This window comes from Physeter macrocephalus, chromosome 21 (assembly GCF_002837175.3).
Source record: "Physeter macrocephalus isolate SW-GA chromosome 21, ASM283717v5, whole genome shotgun sequence".
In the NCBI taxonomy this organism is placed as follows: Eukaryota; Metazoa; Chordata; class Mammalia; order Artiodactyla; family Physeteridae; genus Physeter; species Physeter macrocephalus.
Genome location: NC_041234.1, coordinates 93,586,605 through 93,603,456, shown reverse-complemented (window position 1 = coordinate 93,603,456; position 16,852 = coordinate 93,586,605). Strand labels below are relative to the sequence as shown.

Genomic DNA, 16,852 nt, shown 5'->3' with positions numbered 1-16,852 from the left:
ACAAAGCTAGAGCAGAGAATGCATAATGTGAAGATAAGATTGGCTTGGTAGAGAGGAACTAGATTGTGGAGGCCTTAAAAGCCAAGCAGAAAAATCTAGAGTTAATATAGTCAGAAAGAGAGAGCTAGTGAAGGGTTTTGAGTAGTAAGAGGATGTGGTAAGAGCAATATCTGAGAGAGATCAATGTGACATTGGTGTGTAAGAAGGATTAGAGTCAAGGAGAGCAGCTAGACAATGACGGCCTGGTCTAGGGTGGGAATAGAGTGCTAAGGATAGATTCAAGAGAAATAGTAAAAGAAACATCAACAGAATTTGGTGAGTGGCTAGTTTGGGGTATGGAGGAGCTGGATTAAAGATAATGTCAAGACATTAAAAACAAAGTCTAGAAATCTTTATGAGGACAAAGGAAATGGGAAGGGTCACCTGGCTTGGGGAACAAGAGAAATGATGAGTTTGGTTTAGGAGAAATTAAGTTTGAGGTGACAATGAGCTGTTTGAGTAGGTATGTCCAATGAGCAGGTAGATTTTCAGAGATTAGAAACAGCACCTGGTGCTAGAGACTTTGTACAACCAGGGTAATGGTTAGGAACATGGACACTGGAGCTAGACTGCCAGGGTTTGCACTTAATAGACATGTGACTATGGGCAGTGCTATGATTAAACGTTTGTGTCCCCCCTAAATTCATATGTTGAAGCCCTAATGCCCAATGTAATGATGTTTGGAGGTGGGGCCTATGGAAGGTAATTAGGTCATGAGGGTGGATTAGTGCCCTTATGAGAAGAAACATGAGAGAGATGATGTCTCCACTATGTGGGGACACAGAAAGAAGGTAGCTGTCTGTCAACCAGCTCTGGCTCTCACCAGACACTGAATCTGCCAGCACCTTGATCTTGGACTTCCCAGCCTCCAGAATTATGAGAAATAAATATTTGTTGCTTACGCCACCCAGTCTACGGTAATTTGTTATAGCAGCCCGAGCTGACAAAGACAGGCAGGTTATTTAACCTTTCTGTGCTTCTGTTTCCTCATCTGTAAAACAAGAGAGACAATAATACCTACTTTATAGAGTTGTTGTGAGAATTACATGTGAAGGGCTTACAACAATCCCTGGCATATAGGACACGTGTAGCTATTACTATTTTTTTGGTGTCACCAGCTTAGAGGTGGCCCTAGAGGCCTGCCATGGATGTGCTCTTCAAGTCTTCTCATTTTAGCTGCTCTTTTTAGAACAAAAGAAACCAGAATCCTTCATTATCAGACAGGCCTATCTTGGAAACCCAGAAAGAAGCTAGGATTTTAGACTGTTACAGCTGAAAGTGACCATGGGGATTTTCTAGTCCAAAGTTTCTTGTAGTTTTTTAGCCACAGAGCCCTTTGTTCAAGCAAAATTTCCCACAAAACCCCACGATCTAAAACAGAGAAAACTGGGGACTTCCCTGGTGGCGTGGTGGTTAAGAATCCACCTGCCAATGCAGGGGACACGGGTTCGAGCCCTGGTCCGGGAAGATCCCACACGCCAGAGCAACTAAGCCCGTGCGCCACAACTACTGAGCCCACGTGCCACAACTACTGAAGCCTGCATGCCTAGAGCCCGTGCTCCGCAACAAGAAAAGCCACCTCAATGAGAAGCCCGCGTACCACAACGAAGAGCGGCACCCGCTCACCTCAACTAGAGAAAGCCTGCCTGCAGCAACGAAGACCCAACGCAGCCAAAAATAAAAATAAATAAATAAGTAAAGATCTAGCAGTTATTAAAAAAAAATACATAAAAGAGAGAAAACTGGAGCCATTCTTGTTGGTGTGGAGTGAAAGTCAGGACGTCCTGCCCACCTGCTCTGAGATACCTCCTCTGAGCCCATGGACTCCCTGAAACACTGCTGTTGTCCAAACCCTTAGACAGTAGAGGAAATTGTGATTAAGTGGCTAAAGAGATTAAGTGACCTGAACAGGCCACGGAGCGAGTAGTGGCCAAACTGGGCTCAGAAACCAGCTTTCCTGGGTTTTATGCTGAGGAGCGTGAGCGAGTGTTAGGTGTGAGCCCTGTGCTGGATGCGGCAGCAAGGTTGGTGTCTGAATCCTGGTTTCACAGGTCTTCAGGTGGCTGTGTCTACCCTGGAAGCCACCCTGGCTCTCAGAAATCACTGTGTCTGGGGAGAAAGGGTGGGGAAATATGGATGCAAGGAAAGGGATGGAATCAAGTGAAGTGTACTTATTGTTCGTGCCTCCTATTATATCCCTAATGAAGGAGTTGGCCAGATGGACTGTCTTCCTCAAAGCTCATTGTAAAGCCAACAAGGACTTCCATGAACAGTCAGCCAGAAAAGTGAATAAATAACATCTGGAAGAGTGAAGTTGCTAGGAAACTTACACATTTCAATTCATAAGAGTGCTAAGGTCTCCATGTAATAAATTCCGGAACTGAACAGGGCCCTCAGTGTTTTCCTGGCCTTTCTCAATGACATGAAACTTTAATGAAGGGGGCCTTTTAGAGCACAGGGTCTGAGATAACTGAGAATAGAGCACTAGGCAAGAAATACAGAGGTAAGAGTTCTATTCCCAGCTCTGCTGCCTACTTGGCCAAGTAACTTGACCTCCCTGGGCAAAATGAAGGGGTTGAAGCAGACAAGAGCTCTTCTGATTTTAAATGTCTATCATTCCCTATCAGGAGCCTGCAGTAAGTGGCTGCCATCTTACTCCAAAGAGCTGGCAGCAGCCTTCTCAGTTACACTTGAAGCCTCAGGTTATTGTCACCATCAACAGTATCATAAAGGGGTGAGGTAAGAATCTCTGATTCTGAACCCTCTCCTCCAAACCCCAACTGCAAAGGAAGGGAATGATATGACATTATTGCCTAAGCAACACACAGTCTCACAGTTTTGTGGGTCCTAATGTCCTGGGATCCCTCTCCTTCATAATCTATTCAGTTGAAAGAGAATGTGGAGATTCCAGTGAAGAGCTAACGGAGGGGTGTGTGTGTGTGTGTGTGTGTGTGTGTGTGTGTGTTTGTCACCATCAACAGTATCATAAAGGGGTGAGGTAAGAATCTCTGATTCTGAACCCTCTCCTCCAAACCCCAACTGCAAAGGAAGGGAATGATATGACATTATTGCCTAAGCAACACACAGTCTCACAGTTTTGTGGGTCCTAATGTCCTGGGATCCCTCTCCTTCATAATCTATTCAGTTGAAAGAGAATGTGGAGATTCCAGTGAAGAGCTAACGGAGGGGTGTGTGTGTGTGTGTGTGTGTGTGTGTGTGTGTGTGTGTGAGAGAGAGAGAGAGAGAGAGAGAAAGAAAGAAAGTGCGACAAAGAGAGACATATAGACGAAGAGAAAGTTGTAGAAGCGGAAGTTAGCAGTTTGTCCTTGGTCAGCTGGCTGGTCTAGTGGAAAGAAGGCATGTATCTTGCCACTTTCCCTGATGTGACACAGATGGAAAAAACTTGGGAAGTATTCTGCTGGGGAGACCATTCCGCCAGCTCAGCACTTAGGCCATATGATCTCCAAAAGCGAGAACCTATTCTTAGACCTGCCATTCATTCGTGAATTTGATAAGCATTTACTGAGCGCTTACTATGAGCATAGATCGGTGAAAAAAATGGCCATGTCCCACTTGCTGTACAGCAGAAGTTATTGCAACATTGTAAATCAACTATATTTCAATAAAAAAAATTAATTAAACAAAAAATGGCCATGTCCTCTGCCCTAAAGAAGCTCACAGGCTCCGGTGGCGTCTGGGCCAGTGAACAGACAATTACAGTGTGCTGAACGCCATGATAAGGGAAGTCCAGAGCTTTAGGGGAGCACGTTGGTGAAACCCCCTTAACTCAGCCTTGACTGGTTAAAGAAGATTTCTTGGGAGAGCGTCATGTCACCTGAAGGAGAAGCAGAAGCCAGCCTGGTGTTGGAGGAGGTGGGAGGAGAAGGAATGTTCTAGGCAGAAGTAGGACCACAGGTTATTTTAATCTTCCTCTTGGTGTTTAGCAGTGTTTTATAAGCGTTCTTCATTGGACATGTATGCACTTATATAGAAAAAAATTAAAATATGAAGGATAGCAATTGCCCTTCCTTAATCAGTGAGCACCAGTGAGAAGTCATTAGTTCCATGACACACTGGCAGACAGAAGGGAACACTACAATTACTACGACTAATAACAGTAACAGGAATGTTTGTCAAGTGCTTACTACTTGTCAGCGTTTTTCATGTACCTCATTCAATCCTTGCCATAATCCTACGTCATAGGTTACTACTATTATTATCTCCATTTTATGGATGAGGAAACTGAGGCCCAGAGGTCACACAATTAGTAAGTAGTAGAGGCAGAAGTCAAACTGAGGCAGGACAATGCCAGAGCCCCGCTCTCAACTACTGCACTATACCACCCCTCTTTAAATGATTAAAGTGAAACACACACACACACACACACACACACACACACACACACACACACGAGACCAACTAGTGTTTAAAGTTGTCCCTCTTCTAAGAAGTAACTTCCTTCCATCAGCTGAGTATGTCCCTTCTCCTCCAAGTCGGGAGGGGGCGGTGTGGCGAGGAATAGCAGATGCACACAGAGCATGGAATGACCTTCCTAATGTTGCATGATAATTGGATGGTTGAATGGGTTCCAAAAATCCACTTCAGCATCACAACGGCTGGACCTCACTCTGCTTCGGCCACACCAGCGGTGCTTACCTTGTGGCAAGTTTCCACTTTTCAAAACAGTGACATAAGTCTAAGTAATTTATTAAAATTCCCTTATTATTAATGGTGTTGTTATGTGATGCAATTCCTATGTTAACCACAGGGTGATGCTGCAGACAGATCTAGGGATTTGTTTGGGGAAGAGGGGTTTAAGAATATTTGCGTTTTATAAATTATGGTACAGGGACTTCCCTGGTGGCACTGTGGTTAAGAATACGCCTGCCAATGCAGGGGACATGGGTTCGAGCCCCGGTCCGGGAAGATCCCACGTGCCGCGGAGCAACTAAGCCCGTGCGCCATAACTACTGAGTCTGCGCTCTAGAGCCCGCAAGCCACAACTACTGAGCCCGCGTGCCACAACTACTGAAGCCTAAGCACGTAGAGCCCGTGCACCACAACAAAGAGAAGCCACCGCAATGAGAAGCCCGCGCACCGCAATGAAGTGTAGCCCCCGCTCGCCGCAACTAGAGAAAGCCCGCGTGCAGCAACAAAAACCCAACACAGCCAAAATTAAATAAATAAATATAAATTATGGTACAGCTACACAATGAAAGCTATTTAGAAGAATGAGGCAAAGCTATACGACTTTTAAAGACCATCTTCAAGATATGCTACTAAGTGAGAAAAGCAAGTCACTAAACAATATGTAGAGCATGCTCGTATTTATCTAATTTAAAAAATGAAACTATATATGCAGGTACATGCATAATTTTTTCCCGAGAGTTGAGAAAAAGAGACTGTTACCAGTTATTACTTTGAGGAGTGGGACTGGAGTCCAGGAGCTAGCGGGAAGCAGCCGCCTAGCACAGGGAGATCGGCCCGGTGCTTTGTGACCACCTAGAGGGCTGGGAGAGGGAGGGTGGGAGGGAGACACAAGAGGGAGGAGATATGGGGATGTATATATATGTATAGCTGATTCGCTTTGTTATACAGCGGAAACTAACACACCATTGTAAAGCAATTATACTCCAATGAAGATGTTAAAAAAGTTTTTTTAGAAAGCGTGTTTCCTTTAGATCTCATACTTTAAAAAATTATTTGATTTTTTAAAATGATTTGCACTCACTAATTTAAAAACCATGATTACAAAAAAAATCTTATTGCTGTAAAAATTGAAATACTGTAGAAGTTAATGAAGGTGTCTTCTCCCCCACCTCTTAACCCCATTCCCCAGAGGACAGGTGACCTCGGTTTGGGGCCTCTTTACTCAGAGTGTGGTTTCCAGAATGGTAACATCAGGATCACCTGGGAAGTTGCCAGAAATGCAGATTTTCGTGCCCCACCCCAGACTGGCTCAAACTCCACAGCAGGGCCCAGTAATCTGTGTTTTCAGAAGCCTTTCTGGTGATTGTGATGCATGCTGCTAGTTGAGAATCATTAGCAGGTTAGACCAGATCTTCGGGGGACAGGTCGAGAAGAATCCTGCTGGGGGAAACAAATAACTCCAATGGCCTGTTTCCACTCACCCAGCGCACTCTAGCTCGAGGCTGGCAGCCCTTTGAGCCCACTGTGACCTTTCTGTTGGGGCTGAGTGATGAGTGTATAGTCACAGTTTGGAGGCTTACCCAGAAAAGGGGGCCATGCCAGAGGGGAAAGGAAAAAGGAGTGTAGGAGAAACTAAAAAAAAAAAGATGAGTAGGGAAAGGAAAAATGGCAGAGAAAGAATGCAAATAGAATAATTGCATGATGTGGGGAGAAAAAAATGTCGCCTGCCATTTCAGTAAACAAAGAACGTCGCCGGCCACCAAGCCAGCAGCCAGCCGCGGCAGCCACCCCCGACAGTGCGCCCCAGGGGCATGCAGGATGGAGGAAAACAGGATAGTGGCCCTAGATAGGGAAGATGCATATCTAAGGAATAATTGCAGTGAGCCCAGATTCTTGCATCTTCCCATACTGAGAAAAGCACTAAAATCATTAACTTGAGATGTCTGTTTCTTTTGTGATTAGCAGTAATTTTTGATGTCCGACAACATTTTTTTTTTTTCCCAGCAAAAAACTCCTCTATATCGCGGCTCCTCCCTTGCCTCTTCGGAACAGTTCCTCAGAGCTCTCTGAGAGGCTGTCTCGGGTGCGGGCTATAGTGCTCAGTAAACTCCCCGAATAAAACAGAACTCCCAACTTTTAGACAGTAGGTTTTTCTTCATTCAACAGATGGCACAAGTACCTCAGGGTCGCTCATTTATTGAACGAGCATTTGTCGTTTTTTCCATTCTAAATCTGTATCTTTTTGCTCATTTCCTCCCTCGGACCCACACATCTCATTGTTTTGTCATTTACCAACTCTGAGAGGGTCATTATTTCTGCCACCATTCACTGTGTTCACATTTAGGGCAGTGTTTGCCAGTGATTCCCTGCTCCCTGGCTAAAAAGTCATGTGCTCTCAGAGCTGCTCCAAAGAGTCAGAATCTACCTATGGTGGTGGGGGACTGAGGAGTTTTGCCCTGGGGGGAGGTACGAGGTCTGGTAGGAGAGGAAGTGCACGTAAAAGCGCTCTGTTTACAGCAGTATCAATAATCAAGTCCACAGATGTGAAGCTCAGATCCCAGGGGATCTCACAAAGTTCCTCAAACCATGGACCCTAGTCCCACATACGGATCTGCCTCTCCTGCAGAAGAGCTCCGGTCAAGTTCCTTCAACTGGGTGGGGGTGATGGGAGACAGTGCACAAAAAAGGGAGTAGTTCTCACAGTGTTGGAGGAGGGGACATTAAACAACTGCAAGTATGGACACTCAGACCAAACAAAGGTTTGAGAAATTTTTGGCTTGTTTCTTCGGACAAAATAACCCAACCTTTACTCACCACCTCCAAAACATTGTTCTGTCTCCTGAAGGAGGCTGTCCCAGTCAAGGAACCAGCATTTGTTTTTGTCAGGGGAAAAGGTGGTGATGGTGGTGGATTTAGCTTGTAAGGCCGCTGATATCTCTCTGTGTTCTATGTTTTCATTTGATGACATCTGCAAGAAGTTCAGGACAACGATTTGTTAAATGGGATGTTTGACTCATTGGGACACTTTGTTTTCTTATATTTTAAACAAGTGAGCATTTACTCTCATAGAATCCTAGAATTGTAAAGCTGGGGCTACCTTAGAGAGATCATGTCTGGCCCATTAATATTGCCTTGGGGAGTTTTGAGAAAAACACAATGCCCATGCCCCACTCCATATCAACTGAATCAGAATCTCAAGGGGTGGGACCAAGGGGCATCGCTAGTTTTTAAGCCCTACAAGTGATCCCAATGTGCAGCCAGGATTGAGAAACAGCTCTAGTCACACTATGTTATTTTTGGATAAAGATATAGAAGCTCAAAGAGATGAAGTGACTCGCCCAAGGTCATGCTGCCAGTAAGTGGTATCTCATACCCAACTCTTCTGACTGCCCATCCAGTGTTCTTTCCACCATGCTCTTTTGTCTCTTCTTCTGGAACTTAGAGTTTCACCGAACATTAAAGTTAGGCAGTTTACAGCTGAGGGAGAGGGGAGAGAGTCGCTTCATTAAGAATTGAGGGGGGGCAACTTCTGAGTGCTCAACTCAATTGTGGGTTCTTCAGGACATAGCTGCTGCCTAGCCTTATTGATGGTGGGGCAGTCAAATGACCTTGTTTTGCTAAAAGCAGTGCCTAATACTGTAGTGTATGCCAGTCCCTCTTAGAGGAAGTCACTTGCTCATGACTCAGTTTCACCCATGACAGAACACATTCATTGCTAAGCGTTCTCACTTTCAGGAATTAATCACATTAAAGCAAAGGACAGTGGCGGGTGGATCTTAATATTTGAGCAGGGGCGGGTGTTAGGGTGAGGACTCACAGGTCCCACTTAAGAACCAGTAAAAGCTATAAACTTCCCCAGAAAAATACACATACAGAAATCTTGCATGTAATTTTTGGGGATTCACAGACACCCCCCAACCCCAAGTTCATCCACTGGAACCAGATTAAGATCTCCTGGACTAGGTGATTTTGAAGGTCTATTTTAGTGTTGCTCAAAATGTAGTCTGGGGACCATAGGAATCAGAATTACTTGGGGTTCCTGTTAAAAAAATAAAAACAGATTCCTAGGACTGCCAAAGATCTACTGTTTCACAATCTCTGGGGAATGAGGTTGAGGAGTCAATATGTTATTAAAAATCCCCAGATAATTCTTTTGGAAACTAATATTTGAGAATCAGTGCTTTATCCCAACTTGAGATTTTTATAGTTTTTGAATGCTTTCGTTTGTTGAATATTTTAGGTTTCATCCGTCCAACTGTCAACTATACCAAATAGTATGTTTGGTATGAATTCTAATTAAAGAATATTTACATGTGTAGAGGCAGAGGAAAAACAACCTGAAGGATGGACAGATAGATAGATAATAGTGTCTCTCTGTGTAGTAGGAATATGGATGATCTTTGTTTTTTTCCCTTTGTCCTTCTATTTTATTTCTCTCTTCCTCATTTTCTTTCTTTCTATATTTAAATAAGACTCTTCCTCTTTCTGAGTTCAGTTTCCCAATCTGAAAAACAGGGTGTTGTAACTAGGTGAACTTCAAGGCCAAGCCCTGCTCTGGCGTTCAGTGACTGTATCACCCTCTAGCTCCCTTGTCCTTTTAATGACATGAAGTGCATGGGCAACAGTGTTTGGAGAATAATCATGTATTATTTTTGTAGGTATTACGTTGCGATGCCTAGCAACCATTTTTACTCCAGCAAAAGTATTCTCTCCTTCCTCAAGGAGTCGGAACTGAAATAATCTCTACTATCTAGCCCCCCCCCAAAAAAAAAGTTCGTTTCTCTTTAGCCTTAGAAAGGGCCGTCCGCGCCCATCTCCTAGGAGCGTAAGAATGAGTGTGAACCAAAAAGCCAGGGCGTGGTCACCCCGCCCACCGGGCTCTGCATCACCACCCCTCTGGCCGCCTTCAAACGCGGTGATTGGCTGAAGGCAAGAAAGAGTCCCGCCCCTGGTCTTATGACCGGCGCTGAAGCGCCGAGTCCTGGGTTTTGCAGCGTTGTGGTCGGTGGTCAGCGGCGCTCTTGCCCCGGTTCCGCGAGGCTTTTCTCTGCTGTCGCTGCACTTGTCGCCGCAGCAGCCTGCTCTGCGGGATCATGGTGTGCTTCCGCCTCGCCCCGGTTCCAGGCTCCGGGCTCCTTCTGCTCTGCCTCGTCCTGGGTGAGTTGTCGGGCCCTCCTGCTTAGTCCCTGAGCCTGGGCCCGGGGCGCCCAGTTCAGAGGCCACAACCTGAAAGACTGGTCCGGGGAGAGGGGGTTGAGAAGCTGAACGACTGACACTGGGCCTCGGCGCTTGGCCCGAGGTGACGAGCGATGACCTAGAGAAGGCCCGACCGAGGAATGGCAGGGGAGAAGGGCCCATAACGGGGCAAGTAACGGGGGGTGGACGCCGAGGGAGTAGGTAGGGAAGAGAGAGGAGTGGAGCACATCGGGTTAGAAAGAGTAACTTGGGGGAGATTCTAAGGAGTGATGAGCATAGGAGGGGCGGTACGTGCAGATTCTGGGGTGGCATAGACGTTTAGAGTCCTGGTCCTAGTATCAGGCAAGAGTTTTGAAGATGGTGGAAAACTGTGGGGCGGGAGAGAAAACTGAGGGAAGAGACTGCCTGCGTGGAGAAAAGCTTGGGGTAAGTGGGGGGAACAGATACAAGTAGATTCTGAGGGGCAGTGAGAGGCTTGGGTGGCGGGGGGTAGGAATTTGACGCTGTGGAGGAAGGGTGATTAAAGAGGTGAAGAATGATGATGGATTGGAGTTTGGTACTTGGAGTTTTGATGGGGAAGGGATCTGAGGTGGCTGGGGCAGTTTCCAGGGGAGAAAACTTGGACCCAACCTCTGGAGACTAAAAGGGATGAGTAGGAACTTTGGTGGGGAGTGAATATCTGACTTGGAGGTGCTGAGGACATCGTGGGGTTTTTTTTCTTCTTCTTTTTTTTTTTAACCAGTTTTGTTACTTCCTCCCAGCTAGACCCTGACAAAAATGTCCCCAGATGTTGAGGTTTTAGAGGGGTGGTATATCTGAGTCTTGTATACTGCCTCTTTGCCTTCAGAAGCTCCATTTCTTCTTCCCTCTCACACAACTGGCCTATTACCTCGTTTTCGGAGGAGGAGAGTAGGTAATTTCCTAAGGATTGGGTTGTTACCGGGTCGTAAGAATGACTGGCTGAATGTTGGCTGATGGTGCTATGTGCACCCCACCCCCAAGCATTGGGTCCCTGAGGCCTTTTAATGTCTGAAAAGTGAACTTTGACCAGAATATCTCTTCCTGAACTGATAAATCCTGTGCTTGTTGCTACCTCTGACTCTTGCTGTTTGTGACCTAATAAAAGAACAGAAGGAACGATCCAGATGGGAGTAGAGAGGAAGTAGATATATTAGGGGCCTGAGAAGGTAGTGAGAGGTGCACATTTTGTAATTCACATTTCAGTAGAATAAAATCAACACCCTGGAATGGTGGATTCTCAACGAGGGGACATTTGGCAATATCTGGAGACATTTTTGGTTGTCACAATTGGGGATTGCTTTTGGCATCTAGTGGGAAGAGGCCAGGGGTGCTTCTAAACATCCCACAATGCACAGGACAGCACTCCCCCACCCCCAACAAAGGATTATCCACCTCAAAACGTCAGTAGTGCCAAAAGATGAGAAATCTCGCTCCAGAGCCGTGGCGTTGGAAGGGGTCTTGATGATCTAATCTAGTGATTCTCAAGGATCTTTCCGGGGGAGGGGGTTCTGTCAGATCAAAACTATTTCTAGAATAATATTAAAGACATTTGTCTTTTTCACTTTCATCCTCTCATCAGTACAGTGGAGTTTTCCAGAGGCTATAGAATGAAGGTGTGATGACATCATCATTTTCATGGATCTGATGTGTTTTATTCACTTCTTAGTTTTAGTTTCTAGTACAGCAAATACCAATAGATGTAACTCACATAAACCAAAGCTCTTTGAGTTCTTCAGTGGATAGAGTAAAGGGGTCCTGATGCCAAAAGAGAGTCCAGCTGTGCACACAGTGCAGGAAACTCTTCTGTAGCCCTTCTTGAAAGTGGGCCACAGAGGCTTTGCTCAAACACAGTTCGAAGCCTTAACTCCCCTGTGAAGTACTCACTGAGGCCCAAGCGACCCTAAGAGAGGATTGTTTACAACGAAAAGCACCTTATCAGTGACTAGAACACATCTGACCAAGGCATCTGGTAATCAGTAGTTCACTGCCAATTGGATCTGCACAAACAACACTGTTATTGTTTAGAGAAAGTGAAAAAAAATAATCATTGTCTTGTTGGCTTTCATGTCATTAAATTTTTGTTTTTAATGAAAGCTTTTTTTGTTTTGTTTTTACAAAAGCAGTGCTTGCTCATTGCAGAAAATAAACAGGCAAAAAGAAGCACATAAAAGAACCCATCAGCTCATCTGCTAGTTTGCCATTTATTGATTGGGACTAACTAGATTCATTCTCTTGGAAGATTTCCAAGATTGATCCCCCCACTTTCAAGCTCAGAACAGGGTTTGGAGAAGTGAACGTTAATAATGTAGGCAGGTCAGATTTCTCAGAGGGGCCAGGATGAAATGGAAACTCCCTTTTCTCTACAGATGCTTGTGCACCCAGCTATTGGTTCACTGTGGAGCTCAAACTCCTTCCATGTGTTTTTTTTTTTTCCTTAAGAATTTAGCAATTCTTCAGTTGCTTGGTGGGTTTTGCATGTTACTTTTATATATCAAAATGGGTACCAAGAATAGTTTTTTGAAAAGTCAAGAAATATTTGTAAAGTACCTGCTATGAATTTCATGCTGTTCCTGACTACTGCAGAGGGTACCAACGAAGGAGGATCTGTTCCTGAATTTATGGTCTCATTAGCTTCCAGCTGGGCCGTTTTCACTTTGTAACTTTATAACACTATCCCAGCTGCAGCAGGTAGCTTTTAAAAATAGTTGCTCTGGAGTAAATATAGAAAAGAACTCTCAGAGCCTATGTATTGGTCTTTTTCACAGAGATTAAGTTATGCTGGTATTTATTTGAATGAATTATAACTGACTAGAGAACTTTATGAAGAAAAGCTGTATAGAGGCATTACAAAGAGAGTAGTAGGTGAAAAACTTTTCCTAGCATCACTGCTTATGTTCCCTTTGTGACATAGATTTCAGATTTCTGTGGTTATTGATTCCTGTAACTAGTCTGACATCTGGTTTTTATAGGGTTGAGGCTTTTCTGGGTGGGAAAAAACCTGATATAAGTGTCCTGAGTGTGTACTTCACTGGTAGGAGTCCCTCCTTTCCACAGTTGTTTAAGGAATGACTTTTGTGTACCACCTACTAGGTGAAAGGGATAGATAGAGCAATGGAGAAGACAGATCAGGTTCCTGCTCTCACGGAGCTTACATTTTAGTGGGGGAAGACAGCCCAACAGGTAAGTAATAGAATTTCAGTGCTAAGCACTGTGAAGAAAATGAGGCAGGTAATGAGGAAGAAGAGCAGGCGATAGGGAGTGGGTGGTGGGGTTGTGACCCTCCTTGACATTTTGTGGTCAGGAGGCCTTCACTGTTGGGTGACATTTGAGCAGAGACCTGAGTGTTGGAAGGAGGCCAGCCAGGTGACTTATTTGGAGGAATAGGAGTAAATCTCGTCTTTCCCAAACTCTTAGGTTATTAGGCTAGCCTATTTCCCACTCTTTTTTGCCCCAGTAATAGTGAAGTGTCTCCCCTGTGGTCGTAGTCCCTGAGAGTGGAGACTGTCTTCTGTACTGTTACTTCCCATTGCCTCCCTAGCACAGGGCCAGGTGGCACATGGTTACCTCTCAGTAAATTTTTGTTGAGGGTCTTTATTGGTGGGCACTGGGGATATGACGGTGAACTAGACCAACTCGGTCTCCTTTTTCTTCTGTGAACCTTAAATTAGGTCTTGCAAGATATTTTGTGTGTGTTTTCCGTTGGAGAACTTCAAGATCAGTGCTAAGCAGTACAGATAGCAACTTATTAAACTATAATCCCATACAATAAGGCTAGTATCTTACCTGTACCCCTTCACATACACCTACATAGTAGTGGAGGTTCACCTGGGGAGCTAGGAAGTCCTAGGTGAAAAGGAGAATAAGGTTTCCATAAAGAACCAATCTCTCTCTTTTGGAGGTGATCAAAAAGCAAGAAAGTAAGCACTGAAGATTTTTCTGTAGCCTTACCACTGATAACTTTGATTTCAATATTCTGCTGAAATTATTCTAGCTTTAATAAAGATACTTGGGGCTTCCCTGGTGGCGCAGTGGTTGAGAGCCCGCCTGCCGATGCAGGGGATACGGGTTCGTGCCCCGGTCCGGGAGGATCCCACATGCCGCGGAGCGGCTGGGCCCGTGAGTCATGGCCGCTGAGCCTGCGCGTCCGGAGCCTGTGCTCCGCAACAGGAGAGGCCACGGCAGTGAGAGGCCCGCGAAAAGATACTTGAAAGGACAGGCTTATTATTCATCCATTAGTCGTTGGTTAGCACATCTGATAGGATTTATAGATATTCACATATTCCCCATGAGTGCAGCTTTCTTCCCCTATATCATTGAGTGCAATTTGTGATCAAGGATTTTTTCACAGCATTATCGCTGACTTCAGTGCTCCATGGTGCAGGAAGACTGCTCTTCCTCCTGTAGTGACAAAAGCATTCCAATCATAATTTCAGATTAAAATGATCAGAGATCCCATCAGATCCAAAAGTGTACTTTATAAGTACTTGTTGGTATCCTGCTGTGCATTGCAAAAGAATTCTGGAGGTCTGCCAAACAGCACTCAGCAATAAGCCCTTTCCATTAGTTGAATGGTGTTGAGTCTTATTTCCTTACCCACTCTCTGACCTTAAAAAAAATTATTTCATAGCTTAAAATCTATTATTACTTTTATTTTTTAAGAGATCTATCAGAAATCCAGAGTATCAGAAACCGAAGCAGTTATTGTACTTATATTAGGAATTGAGGAACAGTCAATTTGACTTAACAGACCTATGAGTTGAAAAGAAAGAGTAAATAGATATTGTTGCCTATGTCCTGATTTTTTTTGGCTTGTTTTATTTTTTTGTTTTTAAGACCCTTTGCTCAACCTCATTCTGAATTGATGAGTTTGAGGACAAGAGTCCATAACTAAGTATGATGAAAGTAGACATACCTAAAATTTGAGAAGGATCCCTTTAGGTGCTGTGTTTACTAGAAGGGAAACTTTTAAGCTGGAATCTCTAACTTGCTTGGCAAAGTTCTCTTAGCTCTGAAGGGCTTTCATGCTTTCGAAGAATGTATTGGAGAAGTACACACTACAATTCTTAGCAAGGTTAACTTGCCCAGAGTTTCACAGCTAGTAAATTGGACTGCCTGATTTGAATTCTAGCTCTTCAATGCCAGTGATGGGACTCTTAACTGTCCCATTATATTGCCTCTTAGATCATTGTTTGTTTTTTATTGGTTTTGTTTTACCACTAGTATTATGTTCCCACCCCACCCCCATATTGTTTACAAATGTATATTTTTCAACTACACTTTGGGTCAAATAGACTTATAAAAACCTAGCCACTTTTTGCAGTGTGCCATGCTTGGAGAACAGAGTCTGTTCTGAGTTCTAAAAGAACCTATAAATGATCTCTTTGGAAACAAGATTAAGAGGATATTTGAATTTGAGAAAGTTGATTTTGCCTTTTTCGTCTCTTTGGAGAATAAACTGTCAGCTCTATAATTACACACCCTAGAATATATTCAGCTGTGGTTTTTTAATGTCAAAGCCTTTTAGGCAAAAATGGTTTGGCTATTCGAAAATCAAACACTTCAATAAGGATGGAAATGGCTTGCTGAAGATTTTTTTACCAAAGTGTAAATGTTTCAACTATAAACTTAACTTCTGGGAAAAGGATTATTCCTAGCTTGAAATCCACATCAAAATTTATTGCGAAAAATGGACATGGGGGTTGAGGGAGTATCCAGAAGCCTGATAGGTTGGGTTCATGATTTGGAAGAGCTAAAGGCTCTTCCTGTAATTAGATTAAGCTGTGTTCTGGGTCGTTATTGCATGGTATTTTCACCTTGATCTAATCAATCAGTATTTATTGAGAATCTAATATGTATTCAGCACTACTAGGAATGATAGGAGATAAAGGGAAGTAATAAACATGTTCTCCCCCACCCTGACACTTGTGATGGATGATATTCATGTAAAAGACACACTCCTAGGGGCTGTGGCATAGATAAGATCATCTGTTTAAGGGAGCATATTGAAATTCAAATGAGTGGCAGAGACCTTATCAAAAGGGAATCTTGAATCTACCCATGTATATCATTCATTCATGGACTTTGTTACTTTTTTATTAGTTAACAAATTACTCGCTATGTACTATAATTTACCATGGCACATCAGTTTGTTGCGAAGTAACAGTTGAAAACTGTTGTTTTGGAGCTTATGACAGTAGGGGAGACAGGATTTACAGGCATAAAATAAATGAATAATTCATGATAGTGTAAAATATACTCTAGTGTGGGGCTATGCCCTATGACTGCTCCTTGAGGGCTTTTGTAGTCAAGGAAATCTTTATGGAGAAAATGGCTGCTGAAAAGTGGACAGCATATCAGTCTGGGTTCTTAATTGTAAGCAACAGAAATAAAATCTCATTTTTTTTTAAGCAGAAAAGGAATTATTAAAAAGATATTGGGACATGCGCAAACCCTTTGACCCTGCAATTTCTTTCCTAGACACATACCCAATAGACACACATACACCTGTGTTCACCTGTGTTCACCGATGTGTCCATTTGTAATAGAACCAAACTGGAAACTATCCAAATGCCCATCAGCAGTAGCATAGACAAGTAGTGAAAGAAGGCTATACACAGAGAGAAATGACAAACTGCAGTTACACACAACAGCATGGGTGAATCTCACAGACATAATATTGAGTGAAAGAAGCCAGATACAAAAGAGAGCATAGTGAATGATTTCATTTACATCGAGTTGAAAAACAGGCAAAAGTAAACTATACTGTTAGAAGACAGGATGGCGGCTGCCCTTGGGAGGGAAATCGTAACTGGAAGGGGGAACGGGGACTTTGAGGAGTACTTGGAATGTTCCTGACACAATGTTTCCTGACACAAGCGGGTTCAGTTTGTGAAAATTCTTTGAGCTGTATACTTTGTGCATTTTAAATCCCTTCCGAATGTATGCT

General features: G+C 43.8%; 1 protein-coding gene across 2 annotated transcripts in view; it reads left to right on the top strand.

The window, feature by feature from the left end:
• Positions 1–9,641: 9,641 nt before the first annotated feature.
• The window catches only part of LAMP2 (lysosomal associated membrane protein 2), a 33,055-nt gene continuing 25,844 nt past the window's right edge, over positions 9,642–16,852 (top strand). Inside the window, exon 1 of one of the 2 annotated variants that reach the window (XM_007116063.3) lies at positions 9,642–9,846. In XM_007116063.3, coding sequence (XP_007116125.2) covers positions 9,783–9,846 — 64 coding nt within the window. In that variant the 5' untranslated portion in view covers positions 9,642–9,782. The remainder of the gene's footprint in view (positions 9,847–16,852) is intronic. The other variant, XM_007116064.4, reaches the window with a different exon arrangement.